This window comes from Neovison vison, chromosome 3 (genome assembly GCF_020171115.1).
Source record: "Neovison vison isolate M4711 chromosome 3, ASM_NN_V1, whole genome shotgun sequence".
Lineage (NCBI taxonomy): Eukaryota > Metazoa > Chordata > Mammalia > Carnivora > Mustelidae > Neogale > Neogale vison.
Genome location: NC_058093.1, coordinates 34020460 through 34043998, shown reverse-complemented (window position 1 = coordinate 34043998; position 23539 = coordinate 34020460). Strand labels below are relative to the sequence as shown.

Below are 23539 nucleotides of genomic sequence, written 5' to 3'. Positions count from 1 at the left end.
GCAACCTTATGTATGTATTTGTCTGTCCTCTTGAAAGTAATCATGATAAATTCTTCTTTCTTTCCAGTTTATGGATAGTATGAGAAACTGCTTTATAACATTAGTAACGACAACTTGTTGAATGTCTACCTTATGTTAGTGTGTTTTAGGTGCTTTGAATTATAATTACCTCAGATCCTTACAACCTTTAGATGTTGTTACGATTTTAAATCTTAAGGCTCAGAGAGACCTAGTAAGGTATGTGTAATATTGCACATCCAACTAAGAAAGGGCAGATCTGGGATTTAGGTCACAGGTGTATCTATTAAAAGATTCATATTCTTCCCACTACACTACACTGCCTAGTTGTATTCTGTTAAGCATTTGCTAGATTCTGAAACGTTTATTTAGTAGTAATATAATGGAAAATTAATTCTAAGAATGCCATTCAAATTATTAGCCAGGGGCAGATCCTGGGGCCCTAAAGCTTATATAATGCAGTACTCTATAAAAAGAATTCAAAATTAGTTTTCAGCCAGTGAAAGGAGCTTTTGCAAGTGTAAGCCTCTCTCGATTCAAGGTAAATGCACCTCTCATAAGAGAATAAATGTTATTAAGAACTTTTAATCAATGGAAGTAATGTTTTCAGTAAAATTTGAGTATATGAATTGCTTAAGGGTATCCCTTAAGCGATTGCAGTGTGTATTGCATTGAATAAAGCAAAGTTACAACCTATGAGAAGGACAGTAGTTGACATATTGGTGAGTTAACCCATTCCTCTTTATAAGGCTGATAGCACACTTTTTAAAACTTTTTGAATAGGAATTTATTGAATTTCAATTCAATAGGAATTTATCTTGCTAAGTATATTTCAAAAAGGGATTCTTTGGCATTAACATGTTAAAATGCTTTAATATAATCTTTATTTTTTGTGTTTGAGAACATATTAAATAGGTTAAACAGTAAAACGAATTCTGAAGCACAAGAATCAGGCACTTAAAAATAATTCACTTTTTTTCATGGTATATGCAAATGAGACATGAGAGAAGTGTGCAGTTTTTTTGTGGGGCTTTTTTGCTGAATGCTAGCCCTAGCCAAATAAACAAGTAATTTGGTTGCTCCTGTTTGTATTCACATTTTAATTTTTAAAAGCTAAGAAGGATTTTGAGAGACTGTTCCAGTCTTACGTAATAGATGAAGAAAGGGAGGTCTACAGAGGATGATTTACCAAGGGATACTTTCAGGACTTGAATTTATGGAGAACCAGAACTAGAAGCCTGCTTTAAGTTAAAGGCTCTTTTTTCTAGACCGAACTGAAACATGCCTGTAGTCATAATAATTCAGTGGTAACATTAGCCTATACACTATAAAAAGACATCTTAATATTGAACACCCATTGAGTTGACCTGGGGTTAGCAGAAGGGCACTTCATTTAGGACGCTTGGATTTCTTCATTGCTCTGATTATCTGTGTGATCCTGGTTAAGCCACTTAGCCTCAGTTTCCTCATGTGTAAAATGAGATTTTTCTTTTTTAAGATTTTATTTATTTATTTGACAGACAGAGATCACAAGTAGGCAGAGAGGCAGGCCCCCTGCTGAGCAGAGAGCCAGATGTGGGGCTCTATCCCAGGATCCTGAGATCATGACCGGAGCCAAAGGCAGAGGCTTAACCCTCTGAGCCACCCAGGCACCCCTAAAATGAGATTTAATTTGTGATTATCTTAGGCTCATTCCAACTCTAAAAGTTTCATTTAAATAGGTATACTTACGCATAAGTCAAGGAATGGAATGCTGGTGTGTTTTGTTGTGGCATAAAACATTTTGTGTAGTGTTGTAAAAGTCACCTACCTATGTTTTGGATTTAGAATTTTCTTTAAAATAAATGGTTTATTTCAGTGATGATGGTTAAATAGTACGAAGCAGTAGGAAATTAGCTATGTTTTTGTGTATTCTTTTTTGTGTGTGAATTGGTAGTTCTGGAGAAATTTTGAGCAGATTTGATACCAGATTTTTGTAATAATTTCATATGATGGGCTTTTGTTGTCATATCACATTTGCTAACTGGTAATTTATACTTTATCACATTTTTCCCCCTCTCCCTTTGGACTGGGGGTAGCTGATTCCAGTGTAAACTAATTTATAATTTGTATAGCTTTTTACACATTATCATAGTTTTAGAAAAACATGGTTTAGTCATTTCAAAAACAACAACGATAAACAAGTTACCTAAAGAGAAGAAAATACTGTCACTTTTGATTAAAATTAATAATTTGAGCTTGTAGGATAGAAACATGAGATTTAGATGTGCACTTAGATATAAACTAGAAGTGATTTTATTAATAGGGAAGGTCTCTAACTATATCTCTGGATAAAATGTGTTTCAGGGTGCCCATTTGGTGGCCTTTATTTTTTCATTTGCAAAAACAGCACCAATAGTAGGACAGTGACAAACTTCTTGCTTCAGTGACAGTACTTAAAATTGCATCTTACTGTGATTATCATCAGACCATGAAATGTTACACGTGCCTTTTTTCATATAAGCAAAAGTCATTGAAATACATTGTACTCATGTCAGTTGTGTCTAAACATGGACTTCAATAGGCTAATCTGAAAGTTTGATCTTTGGTATTTGAAAAAAAATTGTTTCAAATTGATTTTTGAACAGCCTACTCATGCTGAGGACTGAAATGCAGATTATAATTGAACCTTCTTTTGATAGTTCAGCTTTCTCATTATAAATGTTACTGTTCCATAATGATATTAGAATCCAAATGAATGTTGATCAGATTCAGTTTGTGATTCACAGAATTATCCCAGGCTCCTGTGCTTTTCTAATTGATAATCTTTCTCTCTGCTCTTTGACAACAGTTTTATTACTTTTAGCAGCACAGTTCTGTGGCCATCTGATGTCCACTGTAACCGCAGAAAATCCAGTTAAGCAAACATCAATCTCAACTTTACATTCAGGTTAAGTTATTAAATAAGTAAGGCTCTGTGTCAGTTTTGTGTAGTAAAGAAAACAAATGTATAGAACAAGTGCTGTGTGCCAGATGCTTTCACAGACTTTGTTAATTGCCACATAGAACATGATTATCTCCTGTTTCTTCTGCCACAAGCATGTGAAGCAAGTAAATTCTGGAAAGTTAAATAACTTGTGCGAAGTCTGAATATCCCCTTGTACTGTTCCCTTAACACTTGGGTCTTTGGTTAGATTTTTGATGGTTGAGGTTGCTTAAAGATTAACTGTTGGATAAATGGGATGCTTGCAGATGTTATAAGTCATTGTGTAGTTGTTGGTCACCAAATAAGATTCATCATTATTATTAACCATAACTGGACCATGTTCAAATCATATTTTTTGAAAGTCACTTAGGCATTTTGCCATGTGGTATAAAGGGTACAATAAAATAAAGGAAGACTTTATATTGCTCTGAGGTGCTTATAATCTGGGAGGGAGCGTCCTTACATAATTTATGGCTTAGTCGTATCTGACTTGAATACTGCCATTCCTCAGATATTTCTACCAGAGCAACTTTTTTGAGGCTGAAGCTCAAAATTATGATCAAGCATTTTTCCTTGTTTATTTTTTTCTAGCTGTGTCATTCTGAATTGCCTGGAATTTCAAATTTTCACCCTTTTCCCCACCCACCCTGTTCTAAATTTCTTGTCAAATTATTCACAGGGAACTAAAGACTTCTTGTGCTTTGTATATAGTGGATGTAAAGAATACAGTTATCTTCATTTTAGTTTTAATTGGCTCATGCTGTAGTTCTCTCCAACTCTTATTACAGATCCTACAAGATGTGTAAGTATATAATAGACTGATATCCTTCCAAATTCACACTTTTTTTTTTTTTAAAAGATTTTATTTATTTGTCAGAGAGAGAGAGAGAGAGCGCGCGCACACAAGCAAGGCTGGGCAGCAGGCAGAGGGAGAAGCAGGCTCCCCGCTAAGCAGGGAGCTCAAATTGGAACTAGATCCCAGGACTCTTATCATGACCTGAGCTGAAGGCATACAATTAACCAACTGAGCCACCCAGTTGCCCCCAGATTTAGGCATTTTGAAGGTTTCTACGTAATTTGAAATAATGTAGATGAATAATCAAAAATGTTTTGAAAAAAAAAATACAGACTGTTGGGGTTGTTTTTGTTATTGATACTTACTAATGAGGATATTGTAATCCTGGATTAAGAAGAGGCAAAAGAGGGTGGAGGTCATTTTTAAAAATCAAAGTTTTGTTTTGGTTTTTAAAAGTCTCATTAAACCATAAGCACTTAATGCTTAATTATACCTTTTCTTTAAAAGAGCTTTTGTTTCTTTTCTTGCTGAATGAGTTTACTTTCCCTGCTGATCACTTTATAACTTAAACTTGTTGGAGAATACTGTATATGCTTAATAATTTGCAAACATTAAACGTTTGTGTGTGTGTGCATTTTATTATGTTACTGCTTTTGTTGCAGCTTTTACAAAATTCCTTTCTGAGTGTTTTTGCAATTAATGGAACCTAAGGAAATCAGTTTCATCAATGAGTTTAAAATCCTGCTTGAATAATTTAGAATATTATTTCAAAGTACGTTTTAACTCTTATAAAAAATACACAGTCTTAAGGCTTTTAAGTTTTGTGACTCTGAGTGAAGTATAGACTGATGTTTTTATGGTTAACATATTGATGACATTAGAGTTCATTTAGCCCTTTTAACTTTCATTGATCGTTAATGTTGTATTCCTTACCAAGATGAGTGAGAATTTAAAGTTCATCAGTAACATAATTATTTTGCCATTGTTACTGACATGTTCATTTGATGCCAAGACCAAAGCATGCATATGTAAGAATCTGCACTTAAAGTCCATTTCCTTTCACATATTGTTTTTAGACTTGCTTGAGTTAGGGAAAGATTGTAGCTTATGGATCCTGTCCTGAAGGGCCTTTTCTGCCTATGATTTTTCTCCTAGTTAACAATTTATTAATAAAATTAGTGACTAAGCAGTTAAATGAATAGGAGAATCTGAAAACACTGCTTGATAAATGAAATTTAAGAGTTTGTTGCTTGTATGTTACTATATTTTATTTGAAAAGGACATTTTATTATTTTAGAATTACATTAATTGCTTATTAATTGCTTAAATTTAATTACATTAAAAATTTTTTTCCATATCTTTGTGCTTACTAATTTAAAGGTTCAAACTTGCATTAGTATAATATAGGTAAAGCAATATTCATTCACCGGACATTTGTTTATGGCCATCTAAGTGACATTAAAGAAAAATGCATAGCCATTTTAGTATCTCTTAGTCTAGTGGAGGAAAAAGATGCACAGCTGTTTATGAATCAGTATGAAGCGTAGGATAGATATGACCTGAGTGTTAGGAAAGCGCTGAGGAGGGAGTCCATTTTGCTTGAGGCGGTCAAGGAAGGAAGATACATATGTGATACACATATATGAGCTGTGTTCAGAGGCTATATAAAGAATTGGATAAAGAAGAGGCAGAGGAGGGGGCCTTTAAGAAGACAAGGGAGGGTGGTGAATGAGGTGGAGGTGTGTCATTGGATTGGAATAACTTGATTTAATGTTGTCAGGGAATAAATGTAAGATAGGTAGTGATGAGTGAAAGTAGTGAGTGAAGTTAGAGAAGTAGACATAGACTAGATTTTGAATAGTTTTAAAGTACATCCTTCCACCTCTGTAGTTAATGAGAGTTAGGTTTTGAACAGGGCTAGAATGCTCATGTTTATTTTTTAAATGGTGATTCTGAAGAAGGTAGATTCTAAGAGGTTATTCGAGTTTATGATAGTTGGAAGGCTGACATGGTGATCTAGGTTCAGGTTTTAGGAGTATAATAGTATGCAGGATGAAAGAATGGGAACATATTTGAGAAATAATCTGGGGTCCTCTGTTGGCTGCACTTGATTGAATGATAGAGGATGAGAGAAGAAAAGTTAAGCCTTGGCTTTTAGCATATATAACTAAGTGGCTTGTGAATTAAAGAATACAAAAGGAAGATACGTGTGTGTTTGGAGTTCAGTTAACAGGGATTTTGGATCTGATAAGTTTGATCTATGTCTAGAACATTTGGCTTGAGATGTCCAGCAGGCAGTTGAATATGGTAGTTTTAGACTTCGGAGGACTGTCTGGGCTGGTAGTAGAGATTTGGGAGCAATTAATATATAAGCTAGTAGTTTATTCTTTGAGATGTGGACCAAAATTCATTGGAAATGTGATAAGAGCTCAGGACTCATCATCCAGGAAAAAGAAATGCACACATTATATTTGTAAAATTTTGTGTACAGTTTCAGGAGGCTCCAGAATCCCTTACTAATCTGGTGTCTTGTAAATTTTAGAACTTTCTATGTGAGGGTAGTCATTGTAACCATGATAATGGATGGCAATGCATAGGAGCCCAGAGTAGAGTGAAAAGAGTCAGGACAGAGCTCTGGGGAATAAAATGTTTTAAATTGCACCAAAAAATAGGAGAAAGTAGGGAAGAGTGTTTCCAAAAGAAGGCTACATTGTACTGACTTGTATGCATACTTGTACTTTTCAGGTACTTTTGTTTTAGTTCCTATCTGTTTATTTATTAAGCTTGAAAAGTTATTTATTTATTTTTTTCTGACAGTTGATGCCCATAGTTGACAGTTTGGAGATTCTGTTATTGGACACTTTATTTAGTCAACTGTGAGGGATTGTGCTGTACCCTGAACTGGGTTAAATTCTACTGACATTGTTATTTAATCTTCAGGATAGTGCCCTGAGGTAGATACTGTTGTTAAACAACTACTTTATAAGCAAGGAAATAAAAGATTTTGAAGAGTAAAGTAACTTGCCCAAGGTCACATGGGCTGTTAATTTAGCAAAGCCATGATACCAACCCAGGCCTTTTGGACAGCAGAACTTATGTTCTTTACTGATATATACCACACTGTGTTTACCAGGATAATCAGTCACGCTGTGATATGGTATCCTGGATTAGCACAGTGAAATGTAACATGGGTCCAGAGGATTGGATTAGATCTGGGGATATATAAATTCTAATCTCTGAGATTTGGAGTCAGTAGTTTAATGTCTCTGGGTCCATTTTTTCATTTACTTGAAAATTTTTACACCTAAACATTGTTGTCCTTAGACTCCATCTCTGCTCTGTCTATAAAGCATGAATACTGAGGAAAGTACTATGTAGAAATCTTGGATTATAAAACAACTCTTGGTTTATATATGTGAAAAATGATTTATTATAATGTAAGGGCATTTCTACAATATTCAAAGTCTCTTGGTTTATGTGTTTTAAATTCTTTAATTTCTAATAGAAAATTTAGTAATTTGTTACAGATAGCGACCTTTTTGTACATTTTCTAGCTTTCCTGGGGTCTTATCATACAGAGCCTGAAAAGATCATTTGCAGTTTTGCTCAGCTATTTGCAGAATGGTTACCTCTGGAGTTTAGAGTCAACATTAACTTTGGTCTTCCTCTGGAATTGTTCTGAATGTTCTGCTTTATGTGTTCATTATTTAATGTTTAGAGATGGTGTCTTAGTCTGCTTTTTTATAACCTCAGTGTATAGAGTACTTGAGGCCATGATCGTCATATGGACTTGTATCTTTTATTGTGAAAAGTTATGAACAACTGCATCTTATTAAACTATTTTATAAGGATGGCATTCTGTGTATTAGGATATCTGTTTAAAAAAAGAGTAGTTTCGATCTAGTGGTAAATTCTCTTAAGGACTTTTCAAAATAGTATTTACTAGACCTGGGATTTGAATAAGATTAAAGTAATAAAAAAGTTGTTTTTTGTTTGTTTGTTTTGTTTTGTTTTACAGAATTCCTTTTAAGCACTTCAGAAAAGATTAGAATAATAAGGCTTTGTTGGGAAAAAAAAAATAAGGCTCTGTTGGAGTCGTCTGCTTAAGAATCCTCTATGATTGAGGGTTGAATGATATTTTACTGCTAGGGTAACTGAAAGAACTATTTTGGGGTTATCTAAATTACTTACTCTTTCACATTCATACCCATTGAACATAGCTTGGAGGGAGTGTGGGTTTTTTTTTTTTTTCCCATTAATGACTTTATTGAGGTGTGACTAACATGCAAAAAACCATACATATTTAACGAATGTAAGTTGGAAGAGAGTGTGAAGCCGTCACCATGATCTATGCAATAAACATATTTATCACCTCCAAAAGTTTCTTCTTAACCTTTTCAGAGAGGATTCCACTCAGTAATTTCTGTCCATCCAAGTCAGAAATAGGTGTGAAGCTGATGAATAATTGTTGCCATGTTTCCCAGGTTGTGAGTGCAGTACATGGTTTAATAACAGCTCCTTAGTCAAAGATTAGCAGGAAATCATTTCATCAGCAAGTATGAATGTTTGTTGTATGCCTTGTATTACTTCAGTGGCTGAGGGATTCCTCAGTGGAAAAGAATCGCTGCCTTCATGGAGCGGACATTGAATGGGAGGAGGGAGGTGGGAAAAGAAATAAAGAAAAAAAAAATGAGGACTGCCTTCATGGAGCGGACATTGAATGGGAGGAGGGAGGTGGGAAAAGAAATAAAGAAAAAAAAATGAGGGTTGGAATTTGGGGGTGACTAGTAAGAGGAGACTGCTATTTTAAATGGAGTATGAAGTTAAAGCTTCATTTTATGGTGATGGTTGAACAAGAATTTTGAGGTTGATGAAGTGAATGAGCCATGCAGATACCTGAGGGAAGAACATTTGAGAGATAGAGTAGCAAGTACAAACACCTTGAAGCAAAAATCTGTTTGACATATTCCAAAGAATGGCAAAGAGAGTCTGCTGTGGCTAGAGCAGGGAGCAAGGAGGAAGAATAGATGAAGTCAGATTATCAGATCCAAATAATGTTTTGTAGTTTGTATAAGGACTTTGACTTAACTTCAAGAGAGATGAAAAGTCACTTGAGGGTTGTGAGCAGAAGAGTGACATGATTTATGTTTTTAGAAGGTCACTGGTTGCTCTTTGATAGTGGGTTAGGAGCAGACCAGTTAGGGAGCTGTTGGAATACCTTGAGAGACAATGGTGTTTTGGACAAGGCTAGTAGTAGTGGAAAGGGTGAGTAGGAGTTAGATTCTAGGTACATTTTGGAGGTAGAGACAAAAGAATTTCCTATTGGATTAGAATCAAGTTGAGGGATTACAAGCTTTTTTTGGCCTTAGCAACTGGAAGGATAGAGTGGACATTCGCTTGTCAGAGAAGACTGCTGGGAAAGCAGAATTAAGGGCAAGGATTAGGATTTCTGTAAGTTTGAGATGCTAGTAGATATTCAGTTAAAAACATGGCTGAATATAGAACTCTGGTATCAAGGGGAGAGGGCCAAACACAATATATAAATATTGATGTTAACTTAAGCCATGAGCATAGATGAAATGAGCTTCACCTGAAAACTGAGTTGTGGCTAGACAAAAAAAGTTCAAGTTTGGAGGCTGCTGGGAGGGAAAGAACTAGTAAGCAGACTGACAAATAGAAACTAGAGGAATGGGAAGAAAAGCACAAGATTGTAGTGCTTGGAAGGCAACTGAGGAGTAGAAGTGATCAGCTCTTTCAGTTGCTGCCAGATAGGTCAAGAATGATGAGAACTAAGACTCTAGCCATTTAGATTTTGCAGGATGGAAGTCACTGGTGACCTCCTTGGGTAATTTCATTGAAACAGTAGAGATGAAAGACTTACTGGAATAGATTCAAGATATAATGAGAAAAATGAGACTTGGAGACAGTGAATGTAGAAATGTCTCAAGTCTTGTGATTTTGCTGTAAATGGAAAAGACAGGCTTGGATGGTACTGGAGAAATGGTGGGTTTGTGAGGATTTGTTTTTAAGATGGGAAATTGATGATTTTGAATGTGTATAGAAATTGTCTAGCAGAGAGGAAAGAATCTGATGATGCTAAGAAGGGAGATTGATAAAGGGAGGTCCTTGAAAAGATGAGTTGGAATGGAACTAAACTTCATTCTGTATAGGTATCACTTGGGGTCACAATGCAGATTATAGTTCTGTAGGCATGGGGTGGAGCCTGAAATTCTGCATTTCTAGTAAGTCCTCGATGATGCCTGTGTTTATGGTCCCTGTTTATAATTTGAGTATAATAACTTCGTACTTTGAGCTCAAGAACAGTAGAGTAGTATATTGATACATAATCATACGGATTGCTGGATATGGTTGGGGTTTGTACAGTATGTCTTCAGGTTGTTTCTGTTTTCTCAATGGAACAGGAAGCAGGTCATTATCCGAGAGTGAGTTTGGAGGGAATGGTGTAAAATCATCTAGGAAGATAGTCAGTAGTCTAGAATGTAGGATTATGGGGTTGCACCCAGGGTCTTCTTGGTGGTTAGTGATTATGAATTTAAACTGAGACATGTTGAATATTGGTGTATATATGTTATTCATTTACTTTCATTTACATGTGGTGCATGTGAAGAGTAGGTGGGTAGATGGGGTTTAGAATAGCAAGTATTTTGGTCTGGAGAGGGGCAAGTGATTCATAGGTATATACAAGGTAGCCACATATAATGGACTTGGAATCTAAACTGGGAAAGGAAGAAAATAAGAATGCTAGGTTAAACAGAAAATGTGTGTGGGAGGATTGTTTGTTTTGTTTTTAACTGCAGTTCTTCTTCCAATCTTTAATTTGCTAAGGAGCTCTGTAAATCTTCAGGAGAAGAAGATAGTGATCATGTCCTCAATTTTTTTTTCCCTAAGATTTATTTGTTTTAGAAAGAGTGCATGCAGGGAGGACCTGGAGGGGGCAGAGGGAGCAAGAGAGAGAAACTTAAGACTGCGCTGAATGTGGAGCCCATCGTGGGGCTCTATCTCACTATCCTGAGATCACGACCTGAGCCAAAACCAAGAGTCTGAAGCTTAATGAAGTGAGACACCCAGGCACCCCCTATATTATTTTTAAAATCATGGAACTCTTTCTGTCTCAGTAGCTCTCTGAGCTTGTGTTCTACTAAATAAACTAAGGAAAAGTGTGCTTTACACTTCTGGCTAAATAAAGCAAGTATTAACATCAGGGATTATGATTTCATTTAAATTGGAGGGGTTTAATGCATATAAGAAAGGAAGGCGGTCTTAAAGGATTTTTTAAAAATTGCTGTGTCATCTCTAAAAACATCTTAAATGTACCCCTTTATTATTGTTAAAACAATAAGTCTTCTTATAAGTCATACAGATTTATAATCTTAGGCATATAATAAGATAATTACTATATGGACAAACACAGATTTTCAACCATTGGTGTTTCTTTTTGTCTCTTTTTCTCTCTTGGATATTACAGATGACCATGGATGAAAAATATGTAAACAGCATTTGGGACCTTCTGAAAAATGCAATTCAAGAAATCCAGCGTAAGAATAACAGTGGTCTTAGTTTTGAGGAGCTCTATAGAAATGCTTATACAATGGTTTTGCATAAACATGGAGAAAAGCTCTACACTGGACTAAGAGAAGTTGTTACCGAACATCTCATAAATAAGGTATCCAACTTTAAAAGGACTATTGCTAATTATATGGAATCTAGAAAATCCTTTATATACTATATTGTACTTTGACTAGAAATACTAGTTTTAAGGGCTCCAGGAAGCCTATAGAAATATAGTAATCAATTAATAGTTGTATTATAATGTAGTATAAAACCTCACTCAAAACTTAATGATCAGCTAAATCACAATTTTTGATAATTGAGGGAAGGTAAAGTTTGTGATTTACAATAAATACATTCTCTGTAATCATAATTAAGGAAACAGACTTTCATTAGTTTACGAATGCTTGTTTATTAATGTATGAATTAGAGATCATTATTTTTTCCTTAAAATGCTTAACCAGTCAGTCCATTTTACCTTTCTCTACTTTCTCTGTGTAATAAAACAACATTGTTTAAAAAATACTGTCTAAGACTTTACACCAGTTGAAATTGACATTATTTTAGCTGAGTTTTAGAGTAAATGTGAATTGTTTTTTAAAGTAAATTAGTGTTGGGCTATTAAAATTATAAATATTTCTTTGGTGCTAAAAAGATATTTTTAATTTTTAAAATATTTATGTAGAACAAATTCTTCTATTGCAAGTATGTCTTGCTTTAAGATTGTCAGATAAAATGTAAAATTGCCACAGGTAAATAAAAACTTCTCAAAGTTTTTGTGTGGTATTAGGGTTCATTTTTTAAAAATTTAGAAACAAAAAAATGGGAAAAGTTGTACCAAATAGTACAATGAACTCTTGTATTGTAGATTCACCAGTTAACATTTTGCCACATTTTTGCTAATCTTTCTATTGATACTTGTTATTATTACTATTATTGATATTACTATTATTGCTGAAGAATCAGAGAATAAGTTTTAAATTCATTTACCCTCAAATGCTTTGGGATGTTTCTCCTAAGAAAAAGGAAATTATATCACTTAACTGAAGACTAATGTTTGAAATCAGGCAGTTTAACATTAATAGAATACTGTTATCTAATATAGTCCATATTCAGATTCATCAGTTGTCCTGTGTAGCAGTGATGTCCTCTATAGCAGTTTGTTTTCTGATCCAGGATCCAATCCAGGATCACACACTCAGCTCCAGAGCTTCTTGTCTTTCAGCACATTGACATTTTTCAAGAGTATAGGTCAGTTTTGTAGATTGTCCCTCGGTTTTTGGTTTGTCTGATTGTTTCCTGATGACTAGTTTCAGGTTATGCATTTTTGGCAGGAATAATACATAAGTGATGTTGTGTCCTCAGTGCATCACATCAGGAGGCACATGATGTCAGTTTATCCCATTATTGGTGATGTTAACTTTGATCACTTGGTGTCCGCCAGATTTCTCCACTGTGAAGGTACCTTTTTTCCCTTTGTAATTCATAAGTAATTTGTTCAGATATATTTTGAGACTGTATAAATATCCTTTTCCCCAAGAAACTTTTATGTGATGGTTCTAGCTCCCATTGATGATTCTTGCATGAATCATTATTACTGTGGTGGTTACAAAATAGTTACTTTCTATTTCTACTATTCCTTCCATAATTTCTTTCTCTTACATGGGATTACATGAGGAGGTACCTAGTATCTCATGAAGCAAGGTGATTGTGTTCTTTATGCAACCAACAGTTTCTTTAGTGCCTACTGTGCACAGCTTTCTAGGAATGTACAGTGGGTACAAAGAGATTTGGTATCCCTTATTTGTACTGTGATGTGAGAGATGATGCAGGCATTTAGATAACAGTGTGAGGCATTATATAATTAAGTGGCAAATGAAATCAGTAGGCAATAAATGGCTTAGGAATTCAAATGAGGGAGAAATTATCTGGGGCTGTAAGATTAAATGGGAAAGTATCAAATTGAACCAAGCCATGAGACATTTGGGATATAAGTGAATAGTGTGGAGGGCATTCCAGGATGGCAGATGTCATGTGATTATACAGAAATAAGTTGGATACGCTTAGGTGGTAAATAGAGTTTGATTGAGGTACATAAGAATTTATGGGGATTAGTGCATTCTAATATAGTGGTTTGGGAAGAGATTGGAGGAAAAACTTGAATGCCAAGCTAAGGAATTTGGGCTTAACAGTGGAGGTTTATTGGAGGTTTTTAAGTGGAAGATAATGTGACAGAATATTTTAAGAAGATTGAGATGAAAATGATATAAATGTAGAATTGGGTGTTTGCTGGATGTTTGCTGGAAATTTTGATTGAGTAAAGTGATAGGCTAGACATGATTGGATAGAGGGTGTGAGAGGTACTGTTTTAGATAAGATTGGAGATTTTTATAGTTGGAAGATAGCTTAGATACTATTTTATATGAGGGAAATTGAGTGTGAGATCATCATAAAATGCTCAGCTAGAAATACCGTGTGTTTAGAGATAGATTTTGAGCTTGAGCAGAAACTTAAACTGAAGATGAAGATTGGATGTTTGGTAGCATGTACTCCGAGGAAGAAGTATTAAAGTTAAGAGAAGAAAATCCTAGAGCCAGAGGACGAATTTTCGAAAGCAAGTTACGGTACGTAGGTGTGGGAAATGAAGACGACTAAATAAAGAAACTTGGCATCAAAAGGAAGAAGAAATGTAGAGTGCAAGAGTTTTGCTTAAAGCTCTTGAAGGGGAGATGATGGAAGCAACTGAGTTCTTGGTTATGGAGAGAGTACGGATTTGAGAACAGAGAAGCAAAGGTTTTAGCAGTGGTCCCATATTGAATGGTGGTAGTGGTCATAACTTACTCTTATTTAGCATTTGTATGTGCTAGGTTCAGTTCCGGTTCTTTTTTTTTTTTTTTTTAAAGATTTTATTTATTTGACAGGCAGAGATTACAAGTAGGCTGAGAGGTAGGCAGAGAGAGAGGAGGAAGCAGGCTCCTTGCTGAGCAGAGAGCCTGATGCGGGGCTCGATCCCAGGACCCTGGGATCATGACCCGAGCCGAAGGCAGAGGCTTTAACCCACTGAGTCACCCAGGCGCCCCAAGTTCCGGTTCTTTTACCTGTGTTAGTGGTCACAACCTAATGAGCAGTATATGACTGTTCTCTCTGTAAGTGGAGAAACCAAGGCACAGAATTAGTGATTTATTGAGATGCACATAGTAAGCGGCCTAGCTGGAACAGTATTCAGGCAGTGTCGTTTCAGGCTAAGTCCTTGACTCCTCTGTAGATCTACTCCTGAGGCATAATGAATGGATCAAGATGCAATAAACTCAATGAAACTGAGGGTGTAGGAGAGGCTTTGAGTAAATTGGCTCAGTGTTTGTAAAGCTGTAGTCCTTTAATTCTAGTTCTTGGTTTATTTATAATTAAAACGAAGGAGCTAGTAGTAATATCTCCTGAGATTCTTTAGTTCTGAAACTATTACAAATCTAATAATTAAGCCATGCATCTTCTGAAGATGAGATGAAGAGCCTTGGAGTAGTCCTTCTTGGGAATATACTAAGGAATTGGCAAGTGAGGAAAAAGATAGCCCAATAGGAGTTGGCCTGAATGTGTGATTTGTCTTTTTTGTTTTGAAGAATTTGCTTTGCAGCTTGGACATAGATGCAGAAAAAACATCTGTAGTTACATGCTGTATTGAGAACTGGCTAACCCAAAAAGTGAGGAGAAGAGGGGAGACCAGAGTGGGAAGTCAGTGTATAAGTGATTTTTTTGGACTCCGAAATATGGTTAGGTAGAAATTGAAGTCATGTGACCAATAATTCTATAACTGTAAAAGCTTCGGCATACTTGTGAGTTGCTTAAAGTGATCCCATATCTCAGGTTAGCTGTTATTGTTTCAAAATATAGGCAGTTCCCTATAATATGTTCCAGAGAACATGTATTCAAGTTAATTGTGCTAAAGAAATTGTATACACTAAATTCTTTTTATTTCTGTTGCATAGGCATTAGTCATACATCACCAGCATCTGAAAAAGTTTAATTTTTTGTTTCTTTCACAAAAATTTGACCAGTTTAAACTAGTCAATTTCTGGCCAGGAAATATACCAATACCAGTGTATCTAATGATTAATTTTATTATTTCAGTTGAATTAAATCTTTTAACCTCTGCTAGTGTCTGCTTTCATTTTTGTGTTCTTCATAGATCTTATTTCATTCTTAGTCTTAGGAAAACATTTAATAACCGTACAAATACAGTACTACTATATGAACAGGACAAAGAAGTTTGTTAACTGACATTATGTAATAGCCTAAATGTGCTCTGATGTAGGAAGTGTCTGTTTTTTCTACCAAATGTGCAGAAGCACAGTTTGCATAAAAATTGATATTACCTGTTTATGCAGTGCACTTTCTGACTAGAAGGTGAGAAATTGGTTCAGGTTCAGGGTTCTCTGGTATGAAAGGAACCGTATTCAGTCTCCCAGAATGTATTCCTTTTTGTGGTTCTGAAAACCTTATGTGTGGTCTAGTCAGGTGGGGTTTTTTTTGTTTGTTTTTTTCTTTGTTCATTATGCTTTTAGCACTTTGCAACTACGTAAGCAATAATACCTTTTTTTTTTTTTTTTAAAGCAAAGTTACTTTCTACTAAAGTGAACATTTTAGTGCTGTAGTATATAGGCAGCCAGGACCTATTTTTTCATGTTGAAAGAGTCAAATGAAATATAATTTTTACTCAGAGTTTGTTGCTAATACCCTGGTTGCAAGATGAGAATAGGAAATATCTGAGCAGCATCTTTGATAAAACAGCGTGGCACAAACTATCAGGGGGGATGAATGGAGGAACTTCTCTGAGATTAAGGTAGCTAATTGTTGGCTTTAGAAGTAAGTTCACAAAATTGAAGCAGGCATAGAAAAGCTAAATGCTTTTCTTTTAACTTGGTAGTATGTTCTTCCGATCTCTAGAAGAATGTTCCCTTTGAGGAAACTGAGACCCAGAGGAATTCAGTGAATTTCTCTAAACCACAAAGCAAAACTTGGAGTATTATATGGCCTTTGTGCCTCTCCATAAGAAAAAAAAAATCTCATTTTGGTAAATATGAAAACGTTTCAGAATTGACAGAATTATCTTTAACATTTGTTTCTAAATAACTTTAAAAGCGTGGTTTTACTGGAGAAAAAGTTCTTTCCAGTTTTAAGGATTTTTAAATTATAGATCATTTTGTCAAAGCCTCAAAAGTACCCATGTAAGACTTCTTATTACGTAATTCGACATCCAGAAGTATGTTATTTGCCAGCCTCTGACTTAGGTATAAAAAATATGTTGGAATGCATTTGATCCCTGCAGTCATAGAACAGTTAAACGAGTAAACAAATGTTTAGTTATAAAACGTGAAGAAAACAGGAAACAGTGATAGAGGAAAACTATATATCCAAGAAATGACTCCTAGAGTAAGAGGGAACTTGAAAAGTGAGAAGGTGCTCATAAGGAGTGTTCCAGGCAAAGGGGACAGCTGTAGAATGTTTTTTCTTTGCAGGACCAGATAGTATTTTTAGTTTCCTGAGCCATAGATTCTGTTGGTAGTTCCTCAACACTCTCCTCTTTTAGCACCAGAGGAGCAATTGACTAGATGTAATGAATGAATATGGCAGTTTTCCAGTACAACTTTATTTTAAAAAGACAACAGACCATCCTTTGCCAATCCCTGGAATAAAGAAATTGAAAACAAAGCCTGTTGTGAATGGGGAATTAAGTATTGTCAGTGGGGAAAAATGGGACCAAGATGAGGTTTGGAAAGAGAGGCATTGAAGCTCTGGTATAAGGGCTTCATACTTAATTACATGTACATTAGGAAGCCATTCAAGAATTTTAAACAAGACAGTGACATGATCTGATACAGATTTTTAAAATATTACCTGGGTTGTTGTGTGATGCATAAATTAGAGGGCCCAAGAGTTGAAGTGAGGGGAGTAGGACGGAATAATCCAGTAATTCAGGTGAGTGATTAATAGTGGTGATTATACCAGTGTAGTGACAGTGGGGATAGAAGATTACAGATTCAGTATACTTCAAATGTAGAAAGATTGTTACTTCTTAATAGATTGGTTGTAGGGAATGAGGAAGAGGAAAGAATTCAAGAGGACTAGGTTTGGTTCTTGGGCAACAGGGTGTTTTCCATTTTTTTAATATACGGATGGGGTAGAGAAAGGAACTAACTCCCTTTGAACAGGTTGATTTTAAGCTGCCAGTGAAATTGAATATGCACATCTAGTTCTCTGAGAAATTAGAAGTGGAAATGTAAATTTGGGAATTGTGAGCATATAGATGAAGTCACACAGAAAAGAGAAACAAGGAATTGAGTCCTGAGGAATTAAAACATTTTAGGTAGATTTAAGGATTGCAGTGGAAACTGGAAAATGACCAGATCGAGCTCTAACTTTAAGTTATAAAATGATGTCAACATTTATTTAGCAGAGTTGTGGTTTTTATAACCATTTTAACTCTGTGTGTTTGTGTGTTTAATGGCTAAAGACCATTTTAAAATTAAACATAGTGCTAATCAATTCTGTTACTTGTGGGTAGGGTTAGGTAAGGGTGGAGCCATCTCCCACCCTTTGGCCTTATTGAGGTGTAACTGACAAAATTGTAAGATATTTAAGGGTCTTGTTGATTTTTTTTGGAGTCATCTTTTAAAAGATACCTGTTTGGTATTTAAACTTGACGGAAAGTGTTTAAGCTCATAGTGAAGTAACTGAAGACTTGCTTTTGCTTCTTGTATCCACTGTTGAACACTTCGTGTTTAATAATATGAAAAAATTTAGAAGTAGCTGTAGTGGAAAAAGTACTGGGTAGAAAGTAGGAAGAACTGGACTTTAGGCTTAATTCTGCTACTAACAGTCATGAACAAATTACTAGACTTCTCTGGACTTCAAATTACTAATTTATAATTGGGATTGATTTTGTTATCCTAAATGGGCTTTAAAGTTATATAATGATTACGTATTCTGAAAATTTTATTTTTTTAAGACTTAGGAATATTAATAGTTTTAAAGTTTACTGTTGTCCTTTTCTGTGCCATAAAACGTATTTAGCATAAAAACATTTCCATTTTTAATTGTTTCTTAAAATCAGGGGAGAGAAACTTTCTTTGGTTTTAATATGGAAAGAACTTTATTCCAATTTTCTGATGCTTAATAGGTTTCTTAGATTCACCTTATGCTTAATTTTCTTTTCTCACCCAAATTATTTCTCTTTAGTAATTGAATAATACTATGGTAGCCTCATAAATGAGCTAATTTTTGTACTTTGAAAGTTTGAGCAAAAACAATGCTGACTTTAGCTGTACTAGAAACAGCTTCTTCCTAATAAAAAGAACATTGATTTCAGTGATTTTTAAAAGTATTTCTTTTATATGTAAGTGTAAGTGATGAATTACATTATTTGTAAATGTGATATGTAAGTGATGAATCACTAAATTCAACTGAAACTAATACTACACTATACATGTTAACTAACTGGAATTTAAGTAAAAACTTGAAAGATTAAAAAAAAAGAAGAATCCATTCTATAGATACGTTTAAATATGTGTATAAAAAGTATTTGTACTAATATTTACTGTAGTATTGTTTAAATGCTAAAAAGGGCTGAAAACTATATAAATGTTCACTAATAGACTGTTGAATAAGTGGATTTATATCCACACAATGAAAAAAAAGTGAAGTCTTTATATCCATATATCCTGTTCTTGAAATATTCTCTTACTTTGGATGGAAGGCAGAATAAGGGAGCTTGATCCTGCTGACTTTTTTTCATTCATTTAGAAAACTCCCTATTAAGGACCTCTTATGTACCAAGCAGTGGTCTAATAATAAGCATTTGCATTATATGAAAAGTCCCTGCCTTTGGGGAACTTAAGCACTTGAATCTGTGCCTGGTAATCTGATCAGTTCTAAGCACTTTCTTTTACAGGTAGAGAAACTGAAGTTTTGAAGAATAGTTTGAATTTTTAAATGGCTTTCTCGTTTGAGGTTTTTTGGAGTTTTTTGTTTGTGTGGTAAACTGAAAAATCTTTTATAACACCTTATTATTTATTTTTTGTAAAGAGGGTTTCATTTGCTGAAAATGATGTCTCTATATAAACTTTTCTTTAGTATATTGATTTTTCTCCCCATGTTTGAAAGGAGAAAGAGAAGAGCCAGAATTTTAAATGTTATGTTTATTCACCAGTAAATTAAAGTGTTTCTGTGAGGGTACTAATTGCATGTGGCAATGAAGTTTGTATTCTTGGTAAGCTTTGGACTGTTTTGTTAAGCCAATTACTTAATAGACTTAGCATTTATAATAAAGCTTTTTTAGTTCTTTTCCTTTCTTTCTAGGCAAATGTGAATAAGTGTAGTGGTTTTTATTTTAATGACATTTAAGTACAAAATATAAGAATAATAATTGCAGTGAATTATAAAAGGACATTGATAGAAACACTCAGGAATAAGATTTTTGTTTGCAAAGACAGATTCATTTCAGAAGCCCACAGATACTGAGTCTCTTGTGTTTCATCTACCAAAAAATAATTAAGACACTATGCCTGTCAGCAAGAATCTTCCAGTTTTAGTGAGGTAATCATATTTGAAGGAGAATTATTTTGCTTGAGGAATTCAGGGCAAAGTAGAAAGAGGAGGTCACTGTTGATGAGCCTTAAAGAATTATTAAAGGTTCATCATACGAACAGAGTGAAAAGATAGTCCAAAAAATGGCATAAATAAAAAAGGCAGGTAAGCATGAGCATAGTCAGGTAAGATCAGTGTAGATGGACTATAAAAGGCTTCAGATAATTTTTGGGGAATGAGAGTGGTAAAGTAGGCTGGATTAGGTTTTAGAAAGACATTATAGGGAATTTGGGTTTTATCCTGTGGGTGGTGGGAGCCATTGTTTTTTTGTTTTCCAAAAGATACTGACTGAAGTGATGATGGAGTGAAAGATTTACTAGACATGCCATCTTAAATGCTTCATTGCTACATATCTTTTGTTCTCCTGCCATCTTGTCCTTATTTTCTAACTTTTTAAGTTGTTGAAAGAAACAACTATTACAATGAATATTGAAGTAGCTTAGGGTGATGACAGGAGGAAAGCTCTGTTTGAGCTAGGGGTACAAACCCTTAGGAATATGATTTGGAAGAGCGACTGGAATATGATTAGAGGAATCCCCAAAGAGAAAGAGATTTGGAGGGATAATGAAGGGAATAGAGATTATTAGAGATTCAGGAAGATGGCAACCACAGGATAGGAGGAGCCTAAGAAATTGAGTAGCTTCTACTTTGAAAGGATTGGAAGAGAAATGGTGTTGGGGAGAGCCTAGGTTAAGGTGTTACTTAATTTGGTAAATTCACCCATGTGTTAAATATTCGCTATTCCCAGTTAAATTGTTGTGTAGACTAAGCACTGTGAGGGCAGATACCCCTTTCTGTCTTGCTTTCTGTTACATTTTCTAGTGGTGTTCTCTTAATGTTTGTCAAAAAAGCAAGTGACCAACCTAGGGCCTGTCTTATTCTTGTTTTTGCCTCCTGCTCCTTCATATAGTTGACACTCAATAATTGTCTATGGAAATGAATCCCTGAGAATACTAGCAGTCAGATGGAAACCATGCCTTATATTCACCAGTTGCCAGATTCTGTTTTGTCTTCCAAATGTGCTTCTACCTACCCAGTTAATTGCTGAATCCAAACCCTGTTCAAGTAGAGTATATTTCACCATTTAAAAGCACAGTGAAGATTTTGGGGTCTAGATCTCTCATTTTTTCAGATGAGTTTGTCTGTCTGGTGGGAGCCAGATTGTGTGATCCTGTGGAACTAGGGGGGGTTTCTTTCCCCATGTTACTGAAGAGAACAAAAAGACTAATTACCATATTGCCATGCTTTGTATATGTTTTACTACTTATTCTGTCAGTATCTTTGTCCAGAGTTTAATGATGGTACTAGTGCTGTAAGGGTTTTTAATGTATATCTTTTGTCTTAACCATTGTGAATGTAATACTTTACAAGTGATAGATAATTCATGTCCTTCTGTGGTATTCTGCTTTCTTTCAGTTTTCATTTCCATCCATTAGGTAAAAAGCTCTACTGGTTTTCATGGCACTACTTGGTACTCATAGAGAAATCCTGATTTTTCCAACTCTTTTTTTTATATTAACTGAGGGCATATTTTTTTAAATGATGCCAAATTTAGATGATTTCTTACTTGCTTTAACATGTAGCAAATACTCTTTATGTATGGAATTATAAAAATGCATTCTCCTAATTTACCACTCTGTGTGCCCCTGCTTTGAGCCTCATGATTCTCTACTGCTATTCATTGTATTCTACTTTGTATTAAGGTCATATGAATGCTAGTATTAAGCTCCTCTCCCCCATAGTGGCTAGCACCCTCCTTTGCTTGTTGGAAGGAATCATTATATATCTGAATTGACAGTTTGAAGAAAGATTTTTATGTATTCTTTTGAATTAAGAGCTTCATTTTGGACACTTCAAAGTGAGTGGGGAAATTCTGCCACTAGGAATGAATTTTAAGTTGAAATTACAGGTAGTGTGCTCTTTATAAAATGTTGAAATTTACATTACTAAGTATTACATATATGTTAGTAAAATTATTTACAGAAGAATGTTCTGACAGCAATCAAGAAACAAGTTTACCCTGTAGTAGCTATCTTACTGTTCTGTCCATGATACTGGTATGATTCCTCTGATTGAGACTGCCACCTTTTTTTCTGAATATTAGTGAAAATAGTGAGAAACAATACTATCAGACTAGAAAATCTCAGGAAGGCAGTGAATTTTATATCATTGAGGAATCTTTTGTCGTTAGTGAATTCTTGGAAAGTTTAAAATACCAACAAAGTTTAAGATATCAGCATTTAAGATTAATGCTCGTAAGCTTAGTACAAGTTTGCTTTTGAAATACAAAAATCTTAAGGTTGTTATGTATTGTAAGAGAGAGCAGTATCTCTTCAAACTTACATTGAGTATACAGATAATAGATACTAGCTGCTTTACAAACTCCTCTACTTGTAAAGTAAAAGGATTCCTTCCAGTTAACAGAGAAATTTGTTTTATAGAAGAAAGGAAAGCAAGAATCTAGTAGAAATTGAGAGTTTAGGAAGTACTATATAACATATGTCACCATATTTATGTATATGCGTTTTGTGTCACATGTTTCTCAAAATCTAAAGCACTTGGGAATGCAGATCCTGATTCAGTAGAACTGACCTAAGACCCAAGATTTTGAGTTTCTAACAAGTTCAAGGTGATGGTGATGATCATGATGACAGTCTTGAACCTTACCCTATATAAGGACCACACTTACAGAGTAGCAAGATCGAATATTTATGTGATACTATTTTAAATAAGTAATATCAATAACATTATGGTTACAACAAATGCTTATATTTTACTGTGGGCTGGGCCCTGTTGTAAGCATTATTTATATATTAACTCATTTTATCCACACAACACCTCCTTGAAGTAGGTGTTGTTATTATTCCTATTTTGTAAAAACTTGATACACAAAGAAGTTACTGGTGGTTATGTATTTATTAAGTGTTTGATCTGTGATTTGCATCAGACAGGCAAACTTTTCAGCAACTGCCCTCCTCTGCTGCCACTATTCCCTATATAGGACTGTTAACATAAAAATAGCAAAGTATTATACTATTTCTTTTTAATCTTTTAAATTAAGAGTTCTCAGGAGAAAGCGAAGAGCTATGGAGCTTTTTAAAACCTATGTGTGTCAGATTAGGAGAGGTGTCTTCTACACTTCATGGAGATGGACTTCTGTAGGTAGCCACTTTTATTGATAGGTGTTTATGTCATCACTGATGTAAGTTTTTGAGCTCTTCAAGAATAACTCTTTAGGGGCGCCTGGGTGGCTCAGTGGGTTAAGCTGCTGCCTTCGGCTCAGGTCATGATCTCAGGGTCCTGGGATCGAGTCCCGCATTGGGCTCTCTGCTCAGCGGGGAGCCTGCTTCCCTCTCTCTCTCTGCCTGCCTCTCCATCTACTTGTGATGTCTGTCAAATAAATACATAAAATCTTTAAAAAAAAAAAAAGAATAACTCTTTAATGATATTCCTTAGAAAAATAGAGTTTACATAAATGGTAAAATTTGTAAAGTGACAGGCCCCTGAAAAAATTCAGATGTATGTGGGAACTTAAATATTATTTTTGATCA

The 23539-nt window shown here is 34.9% G+C and overlaps 1 protein-coding gene across 1 annotated transcript in view; it reads left to right on the top strand.

Moving 5' to 3' along the window:
* CUL3 (cullin 3) overlaps positions 1–23539 on the top strand; it is a 91676-nt gene that overhangs the window by 8993 nt on the left and 59144 nt on the right. The window contains exon 2 of the mRNA XM_044241703.1: positions 11266–11463. Coding sequence (XP_044097638.1) covers positions 11266–11463 — 198 coding nt within the window. The remainder of the gene's footprint in view (positions 1–11265; positions 11464–23539) is intronic.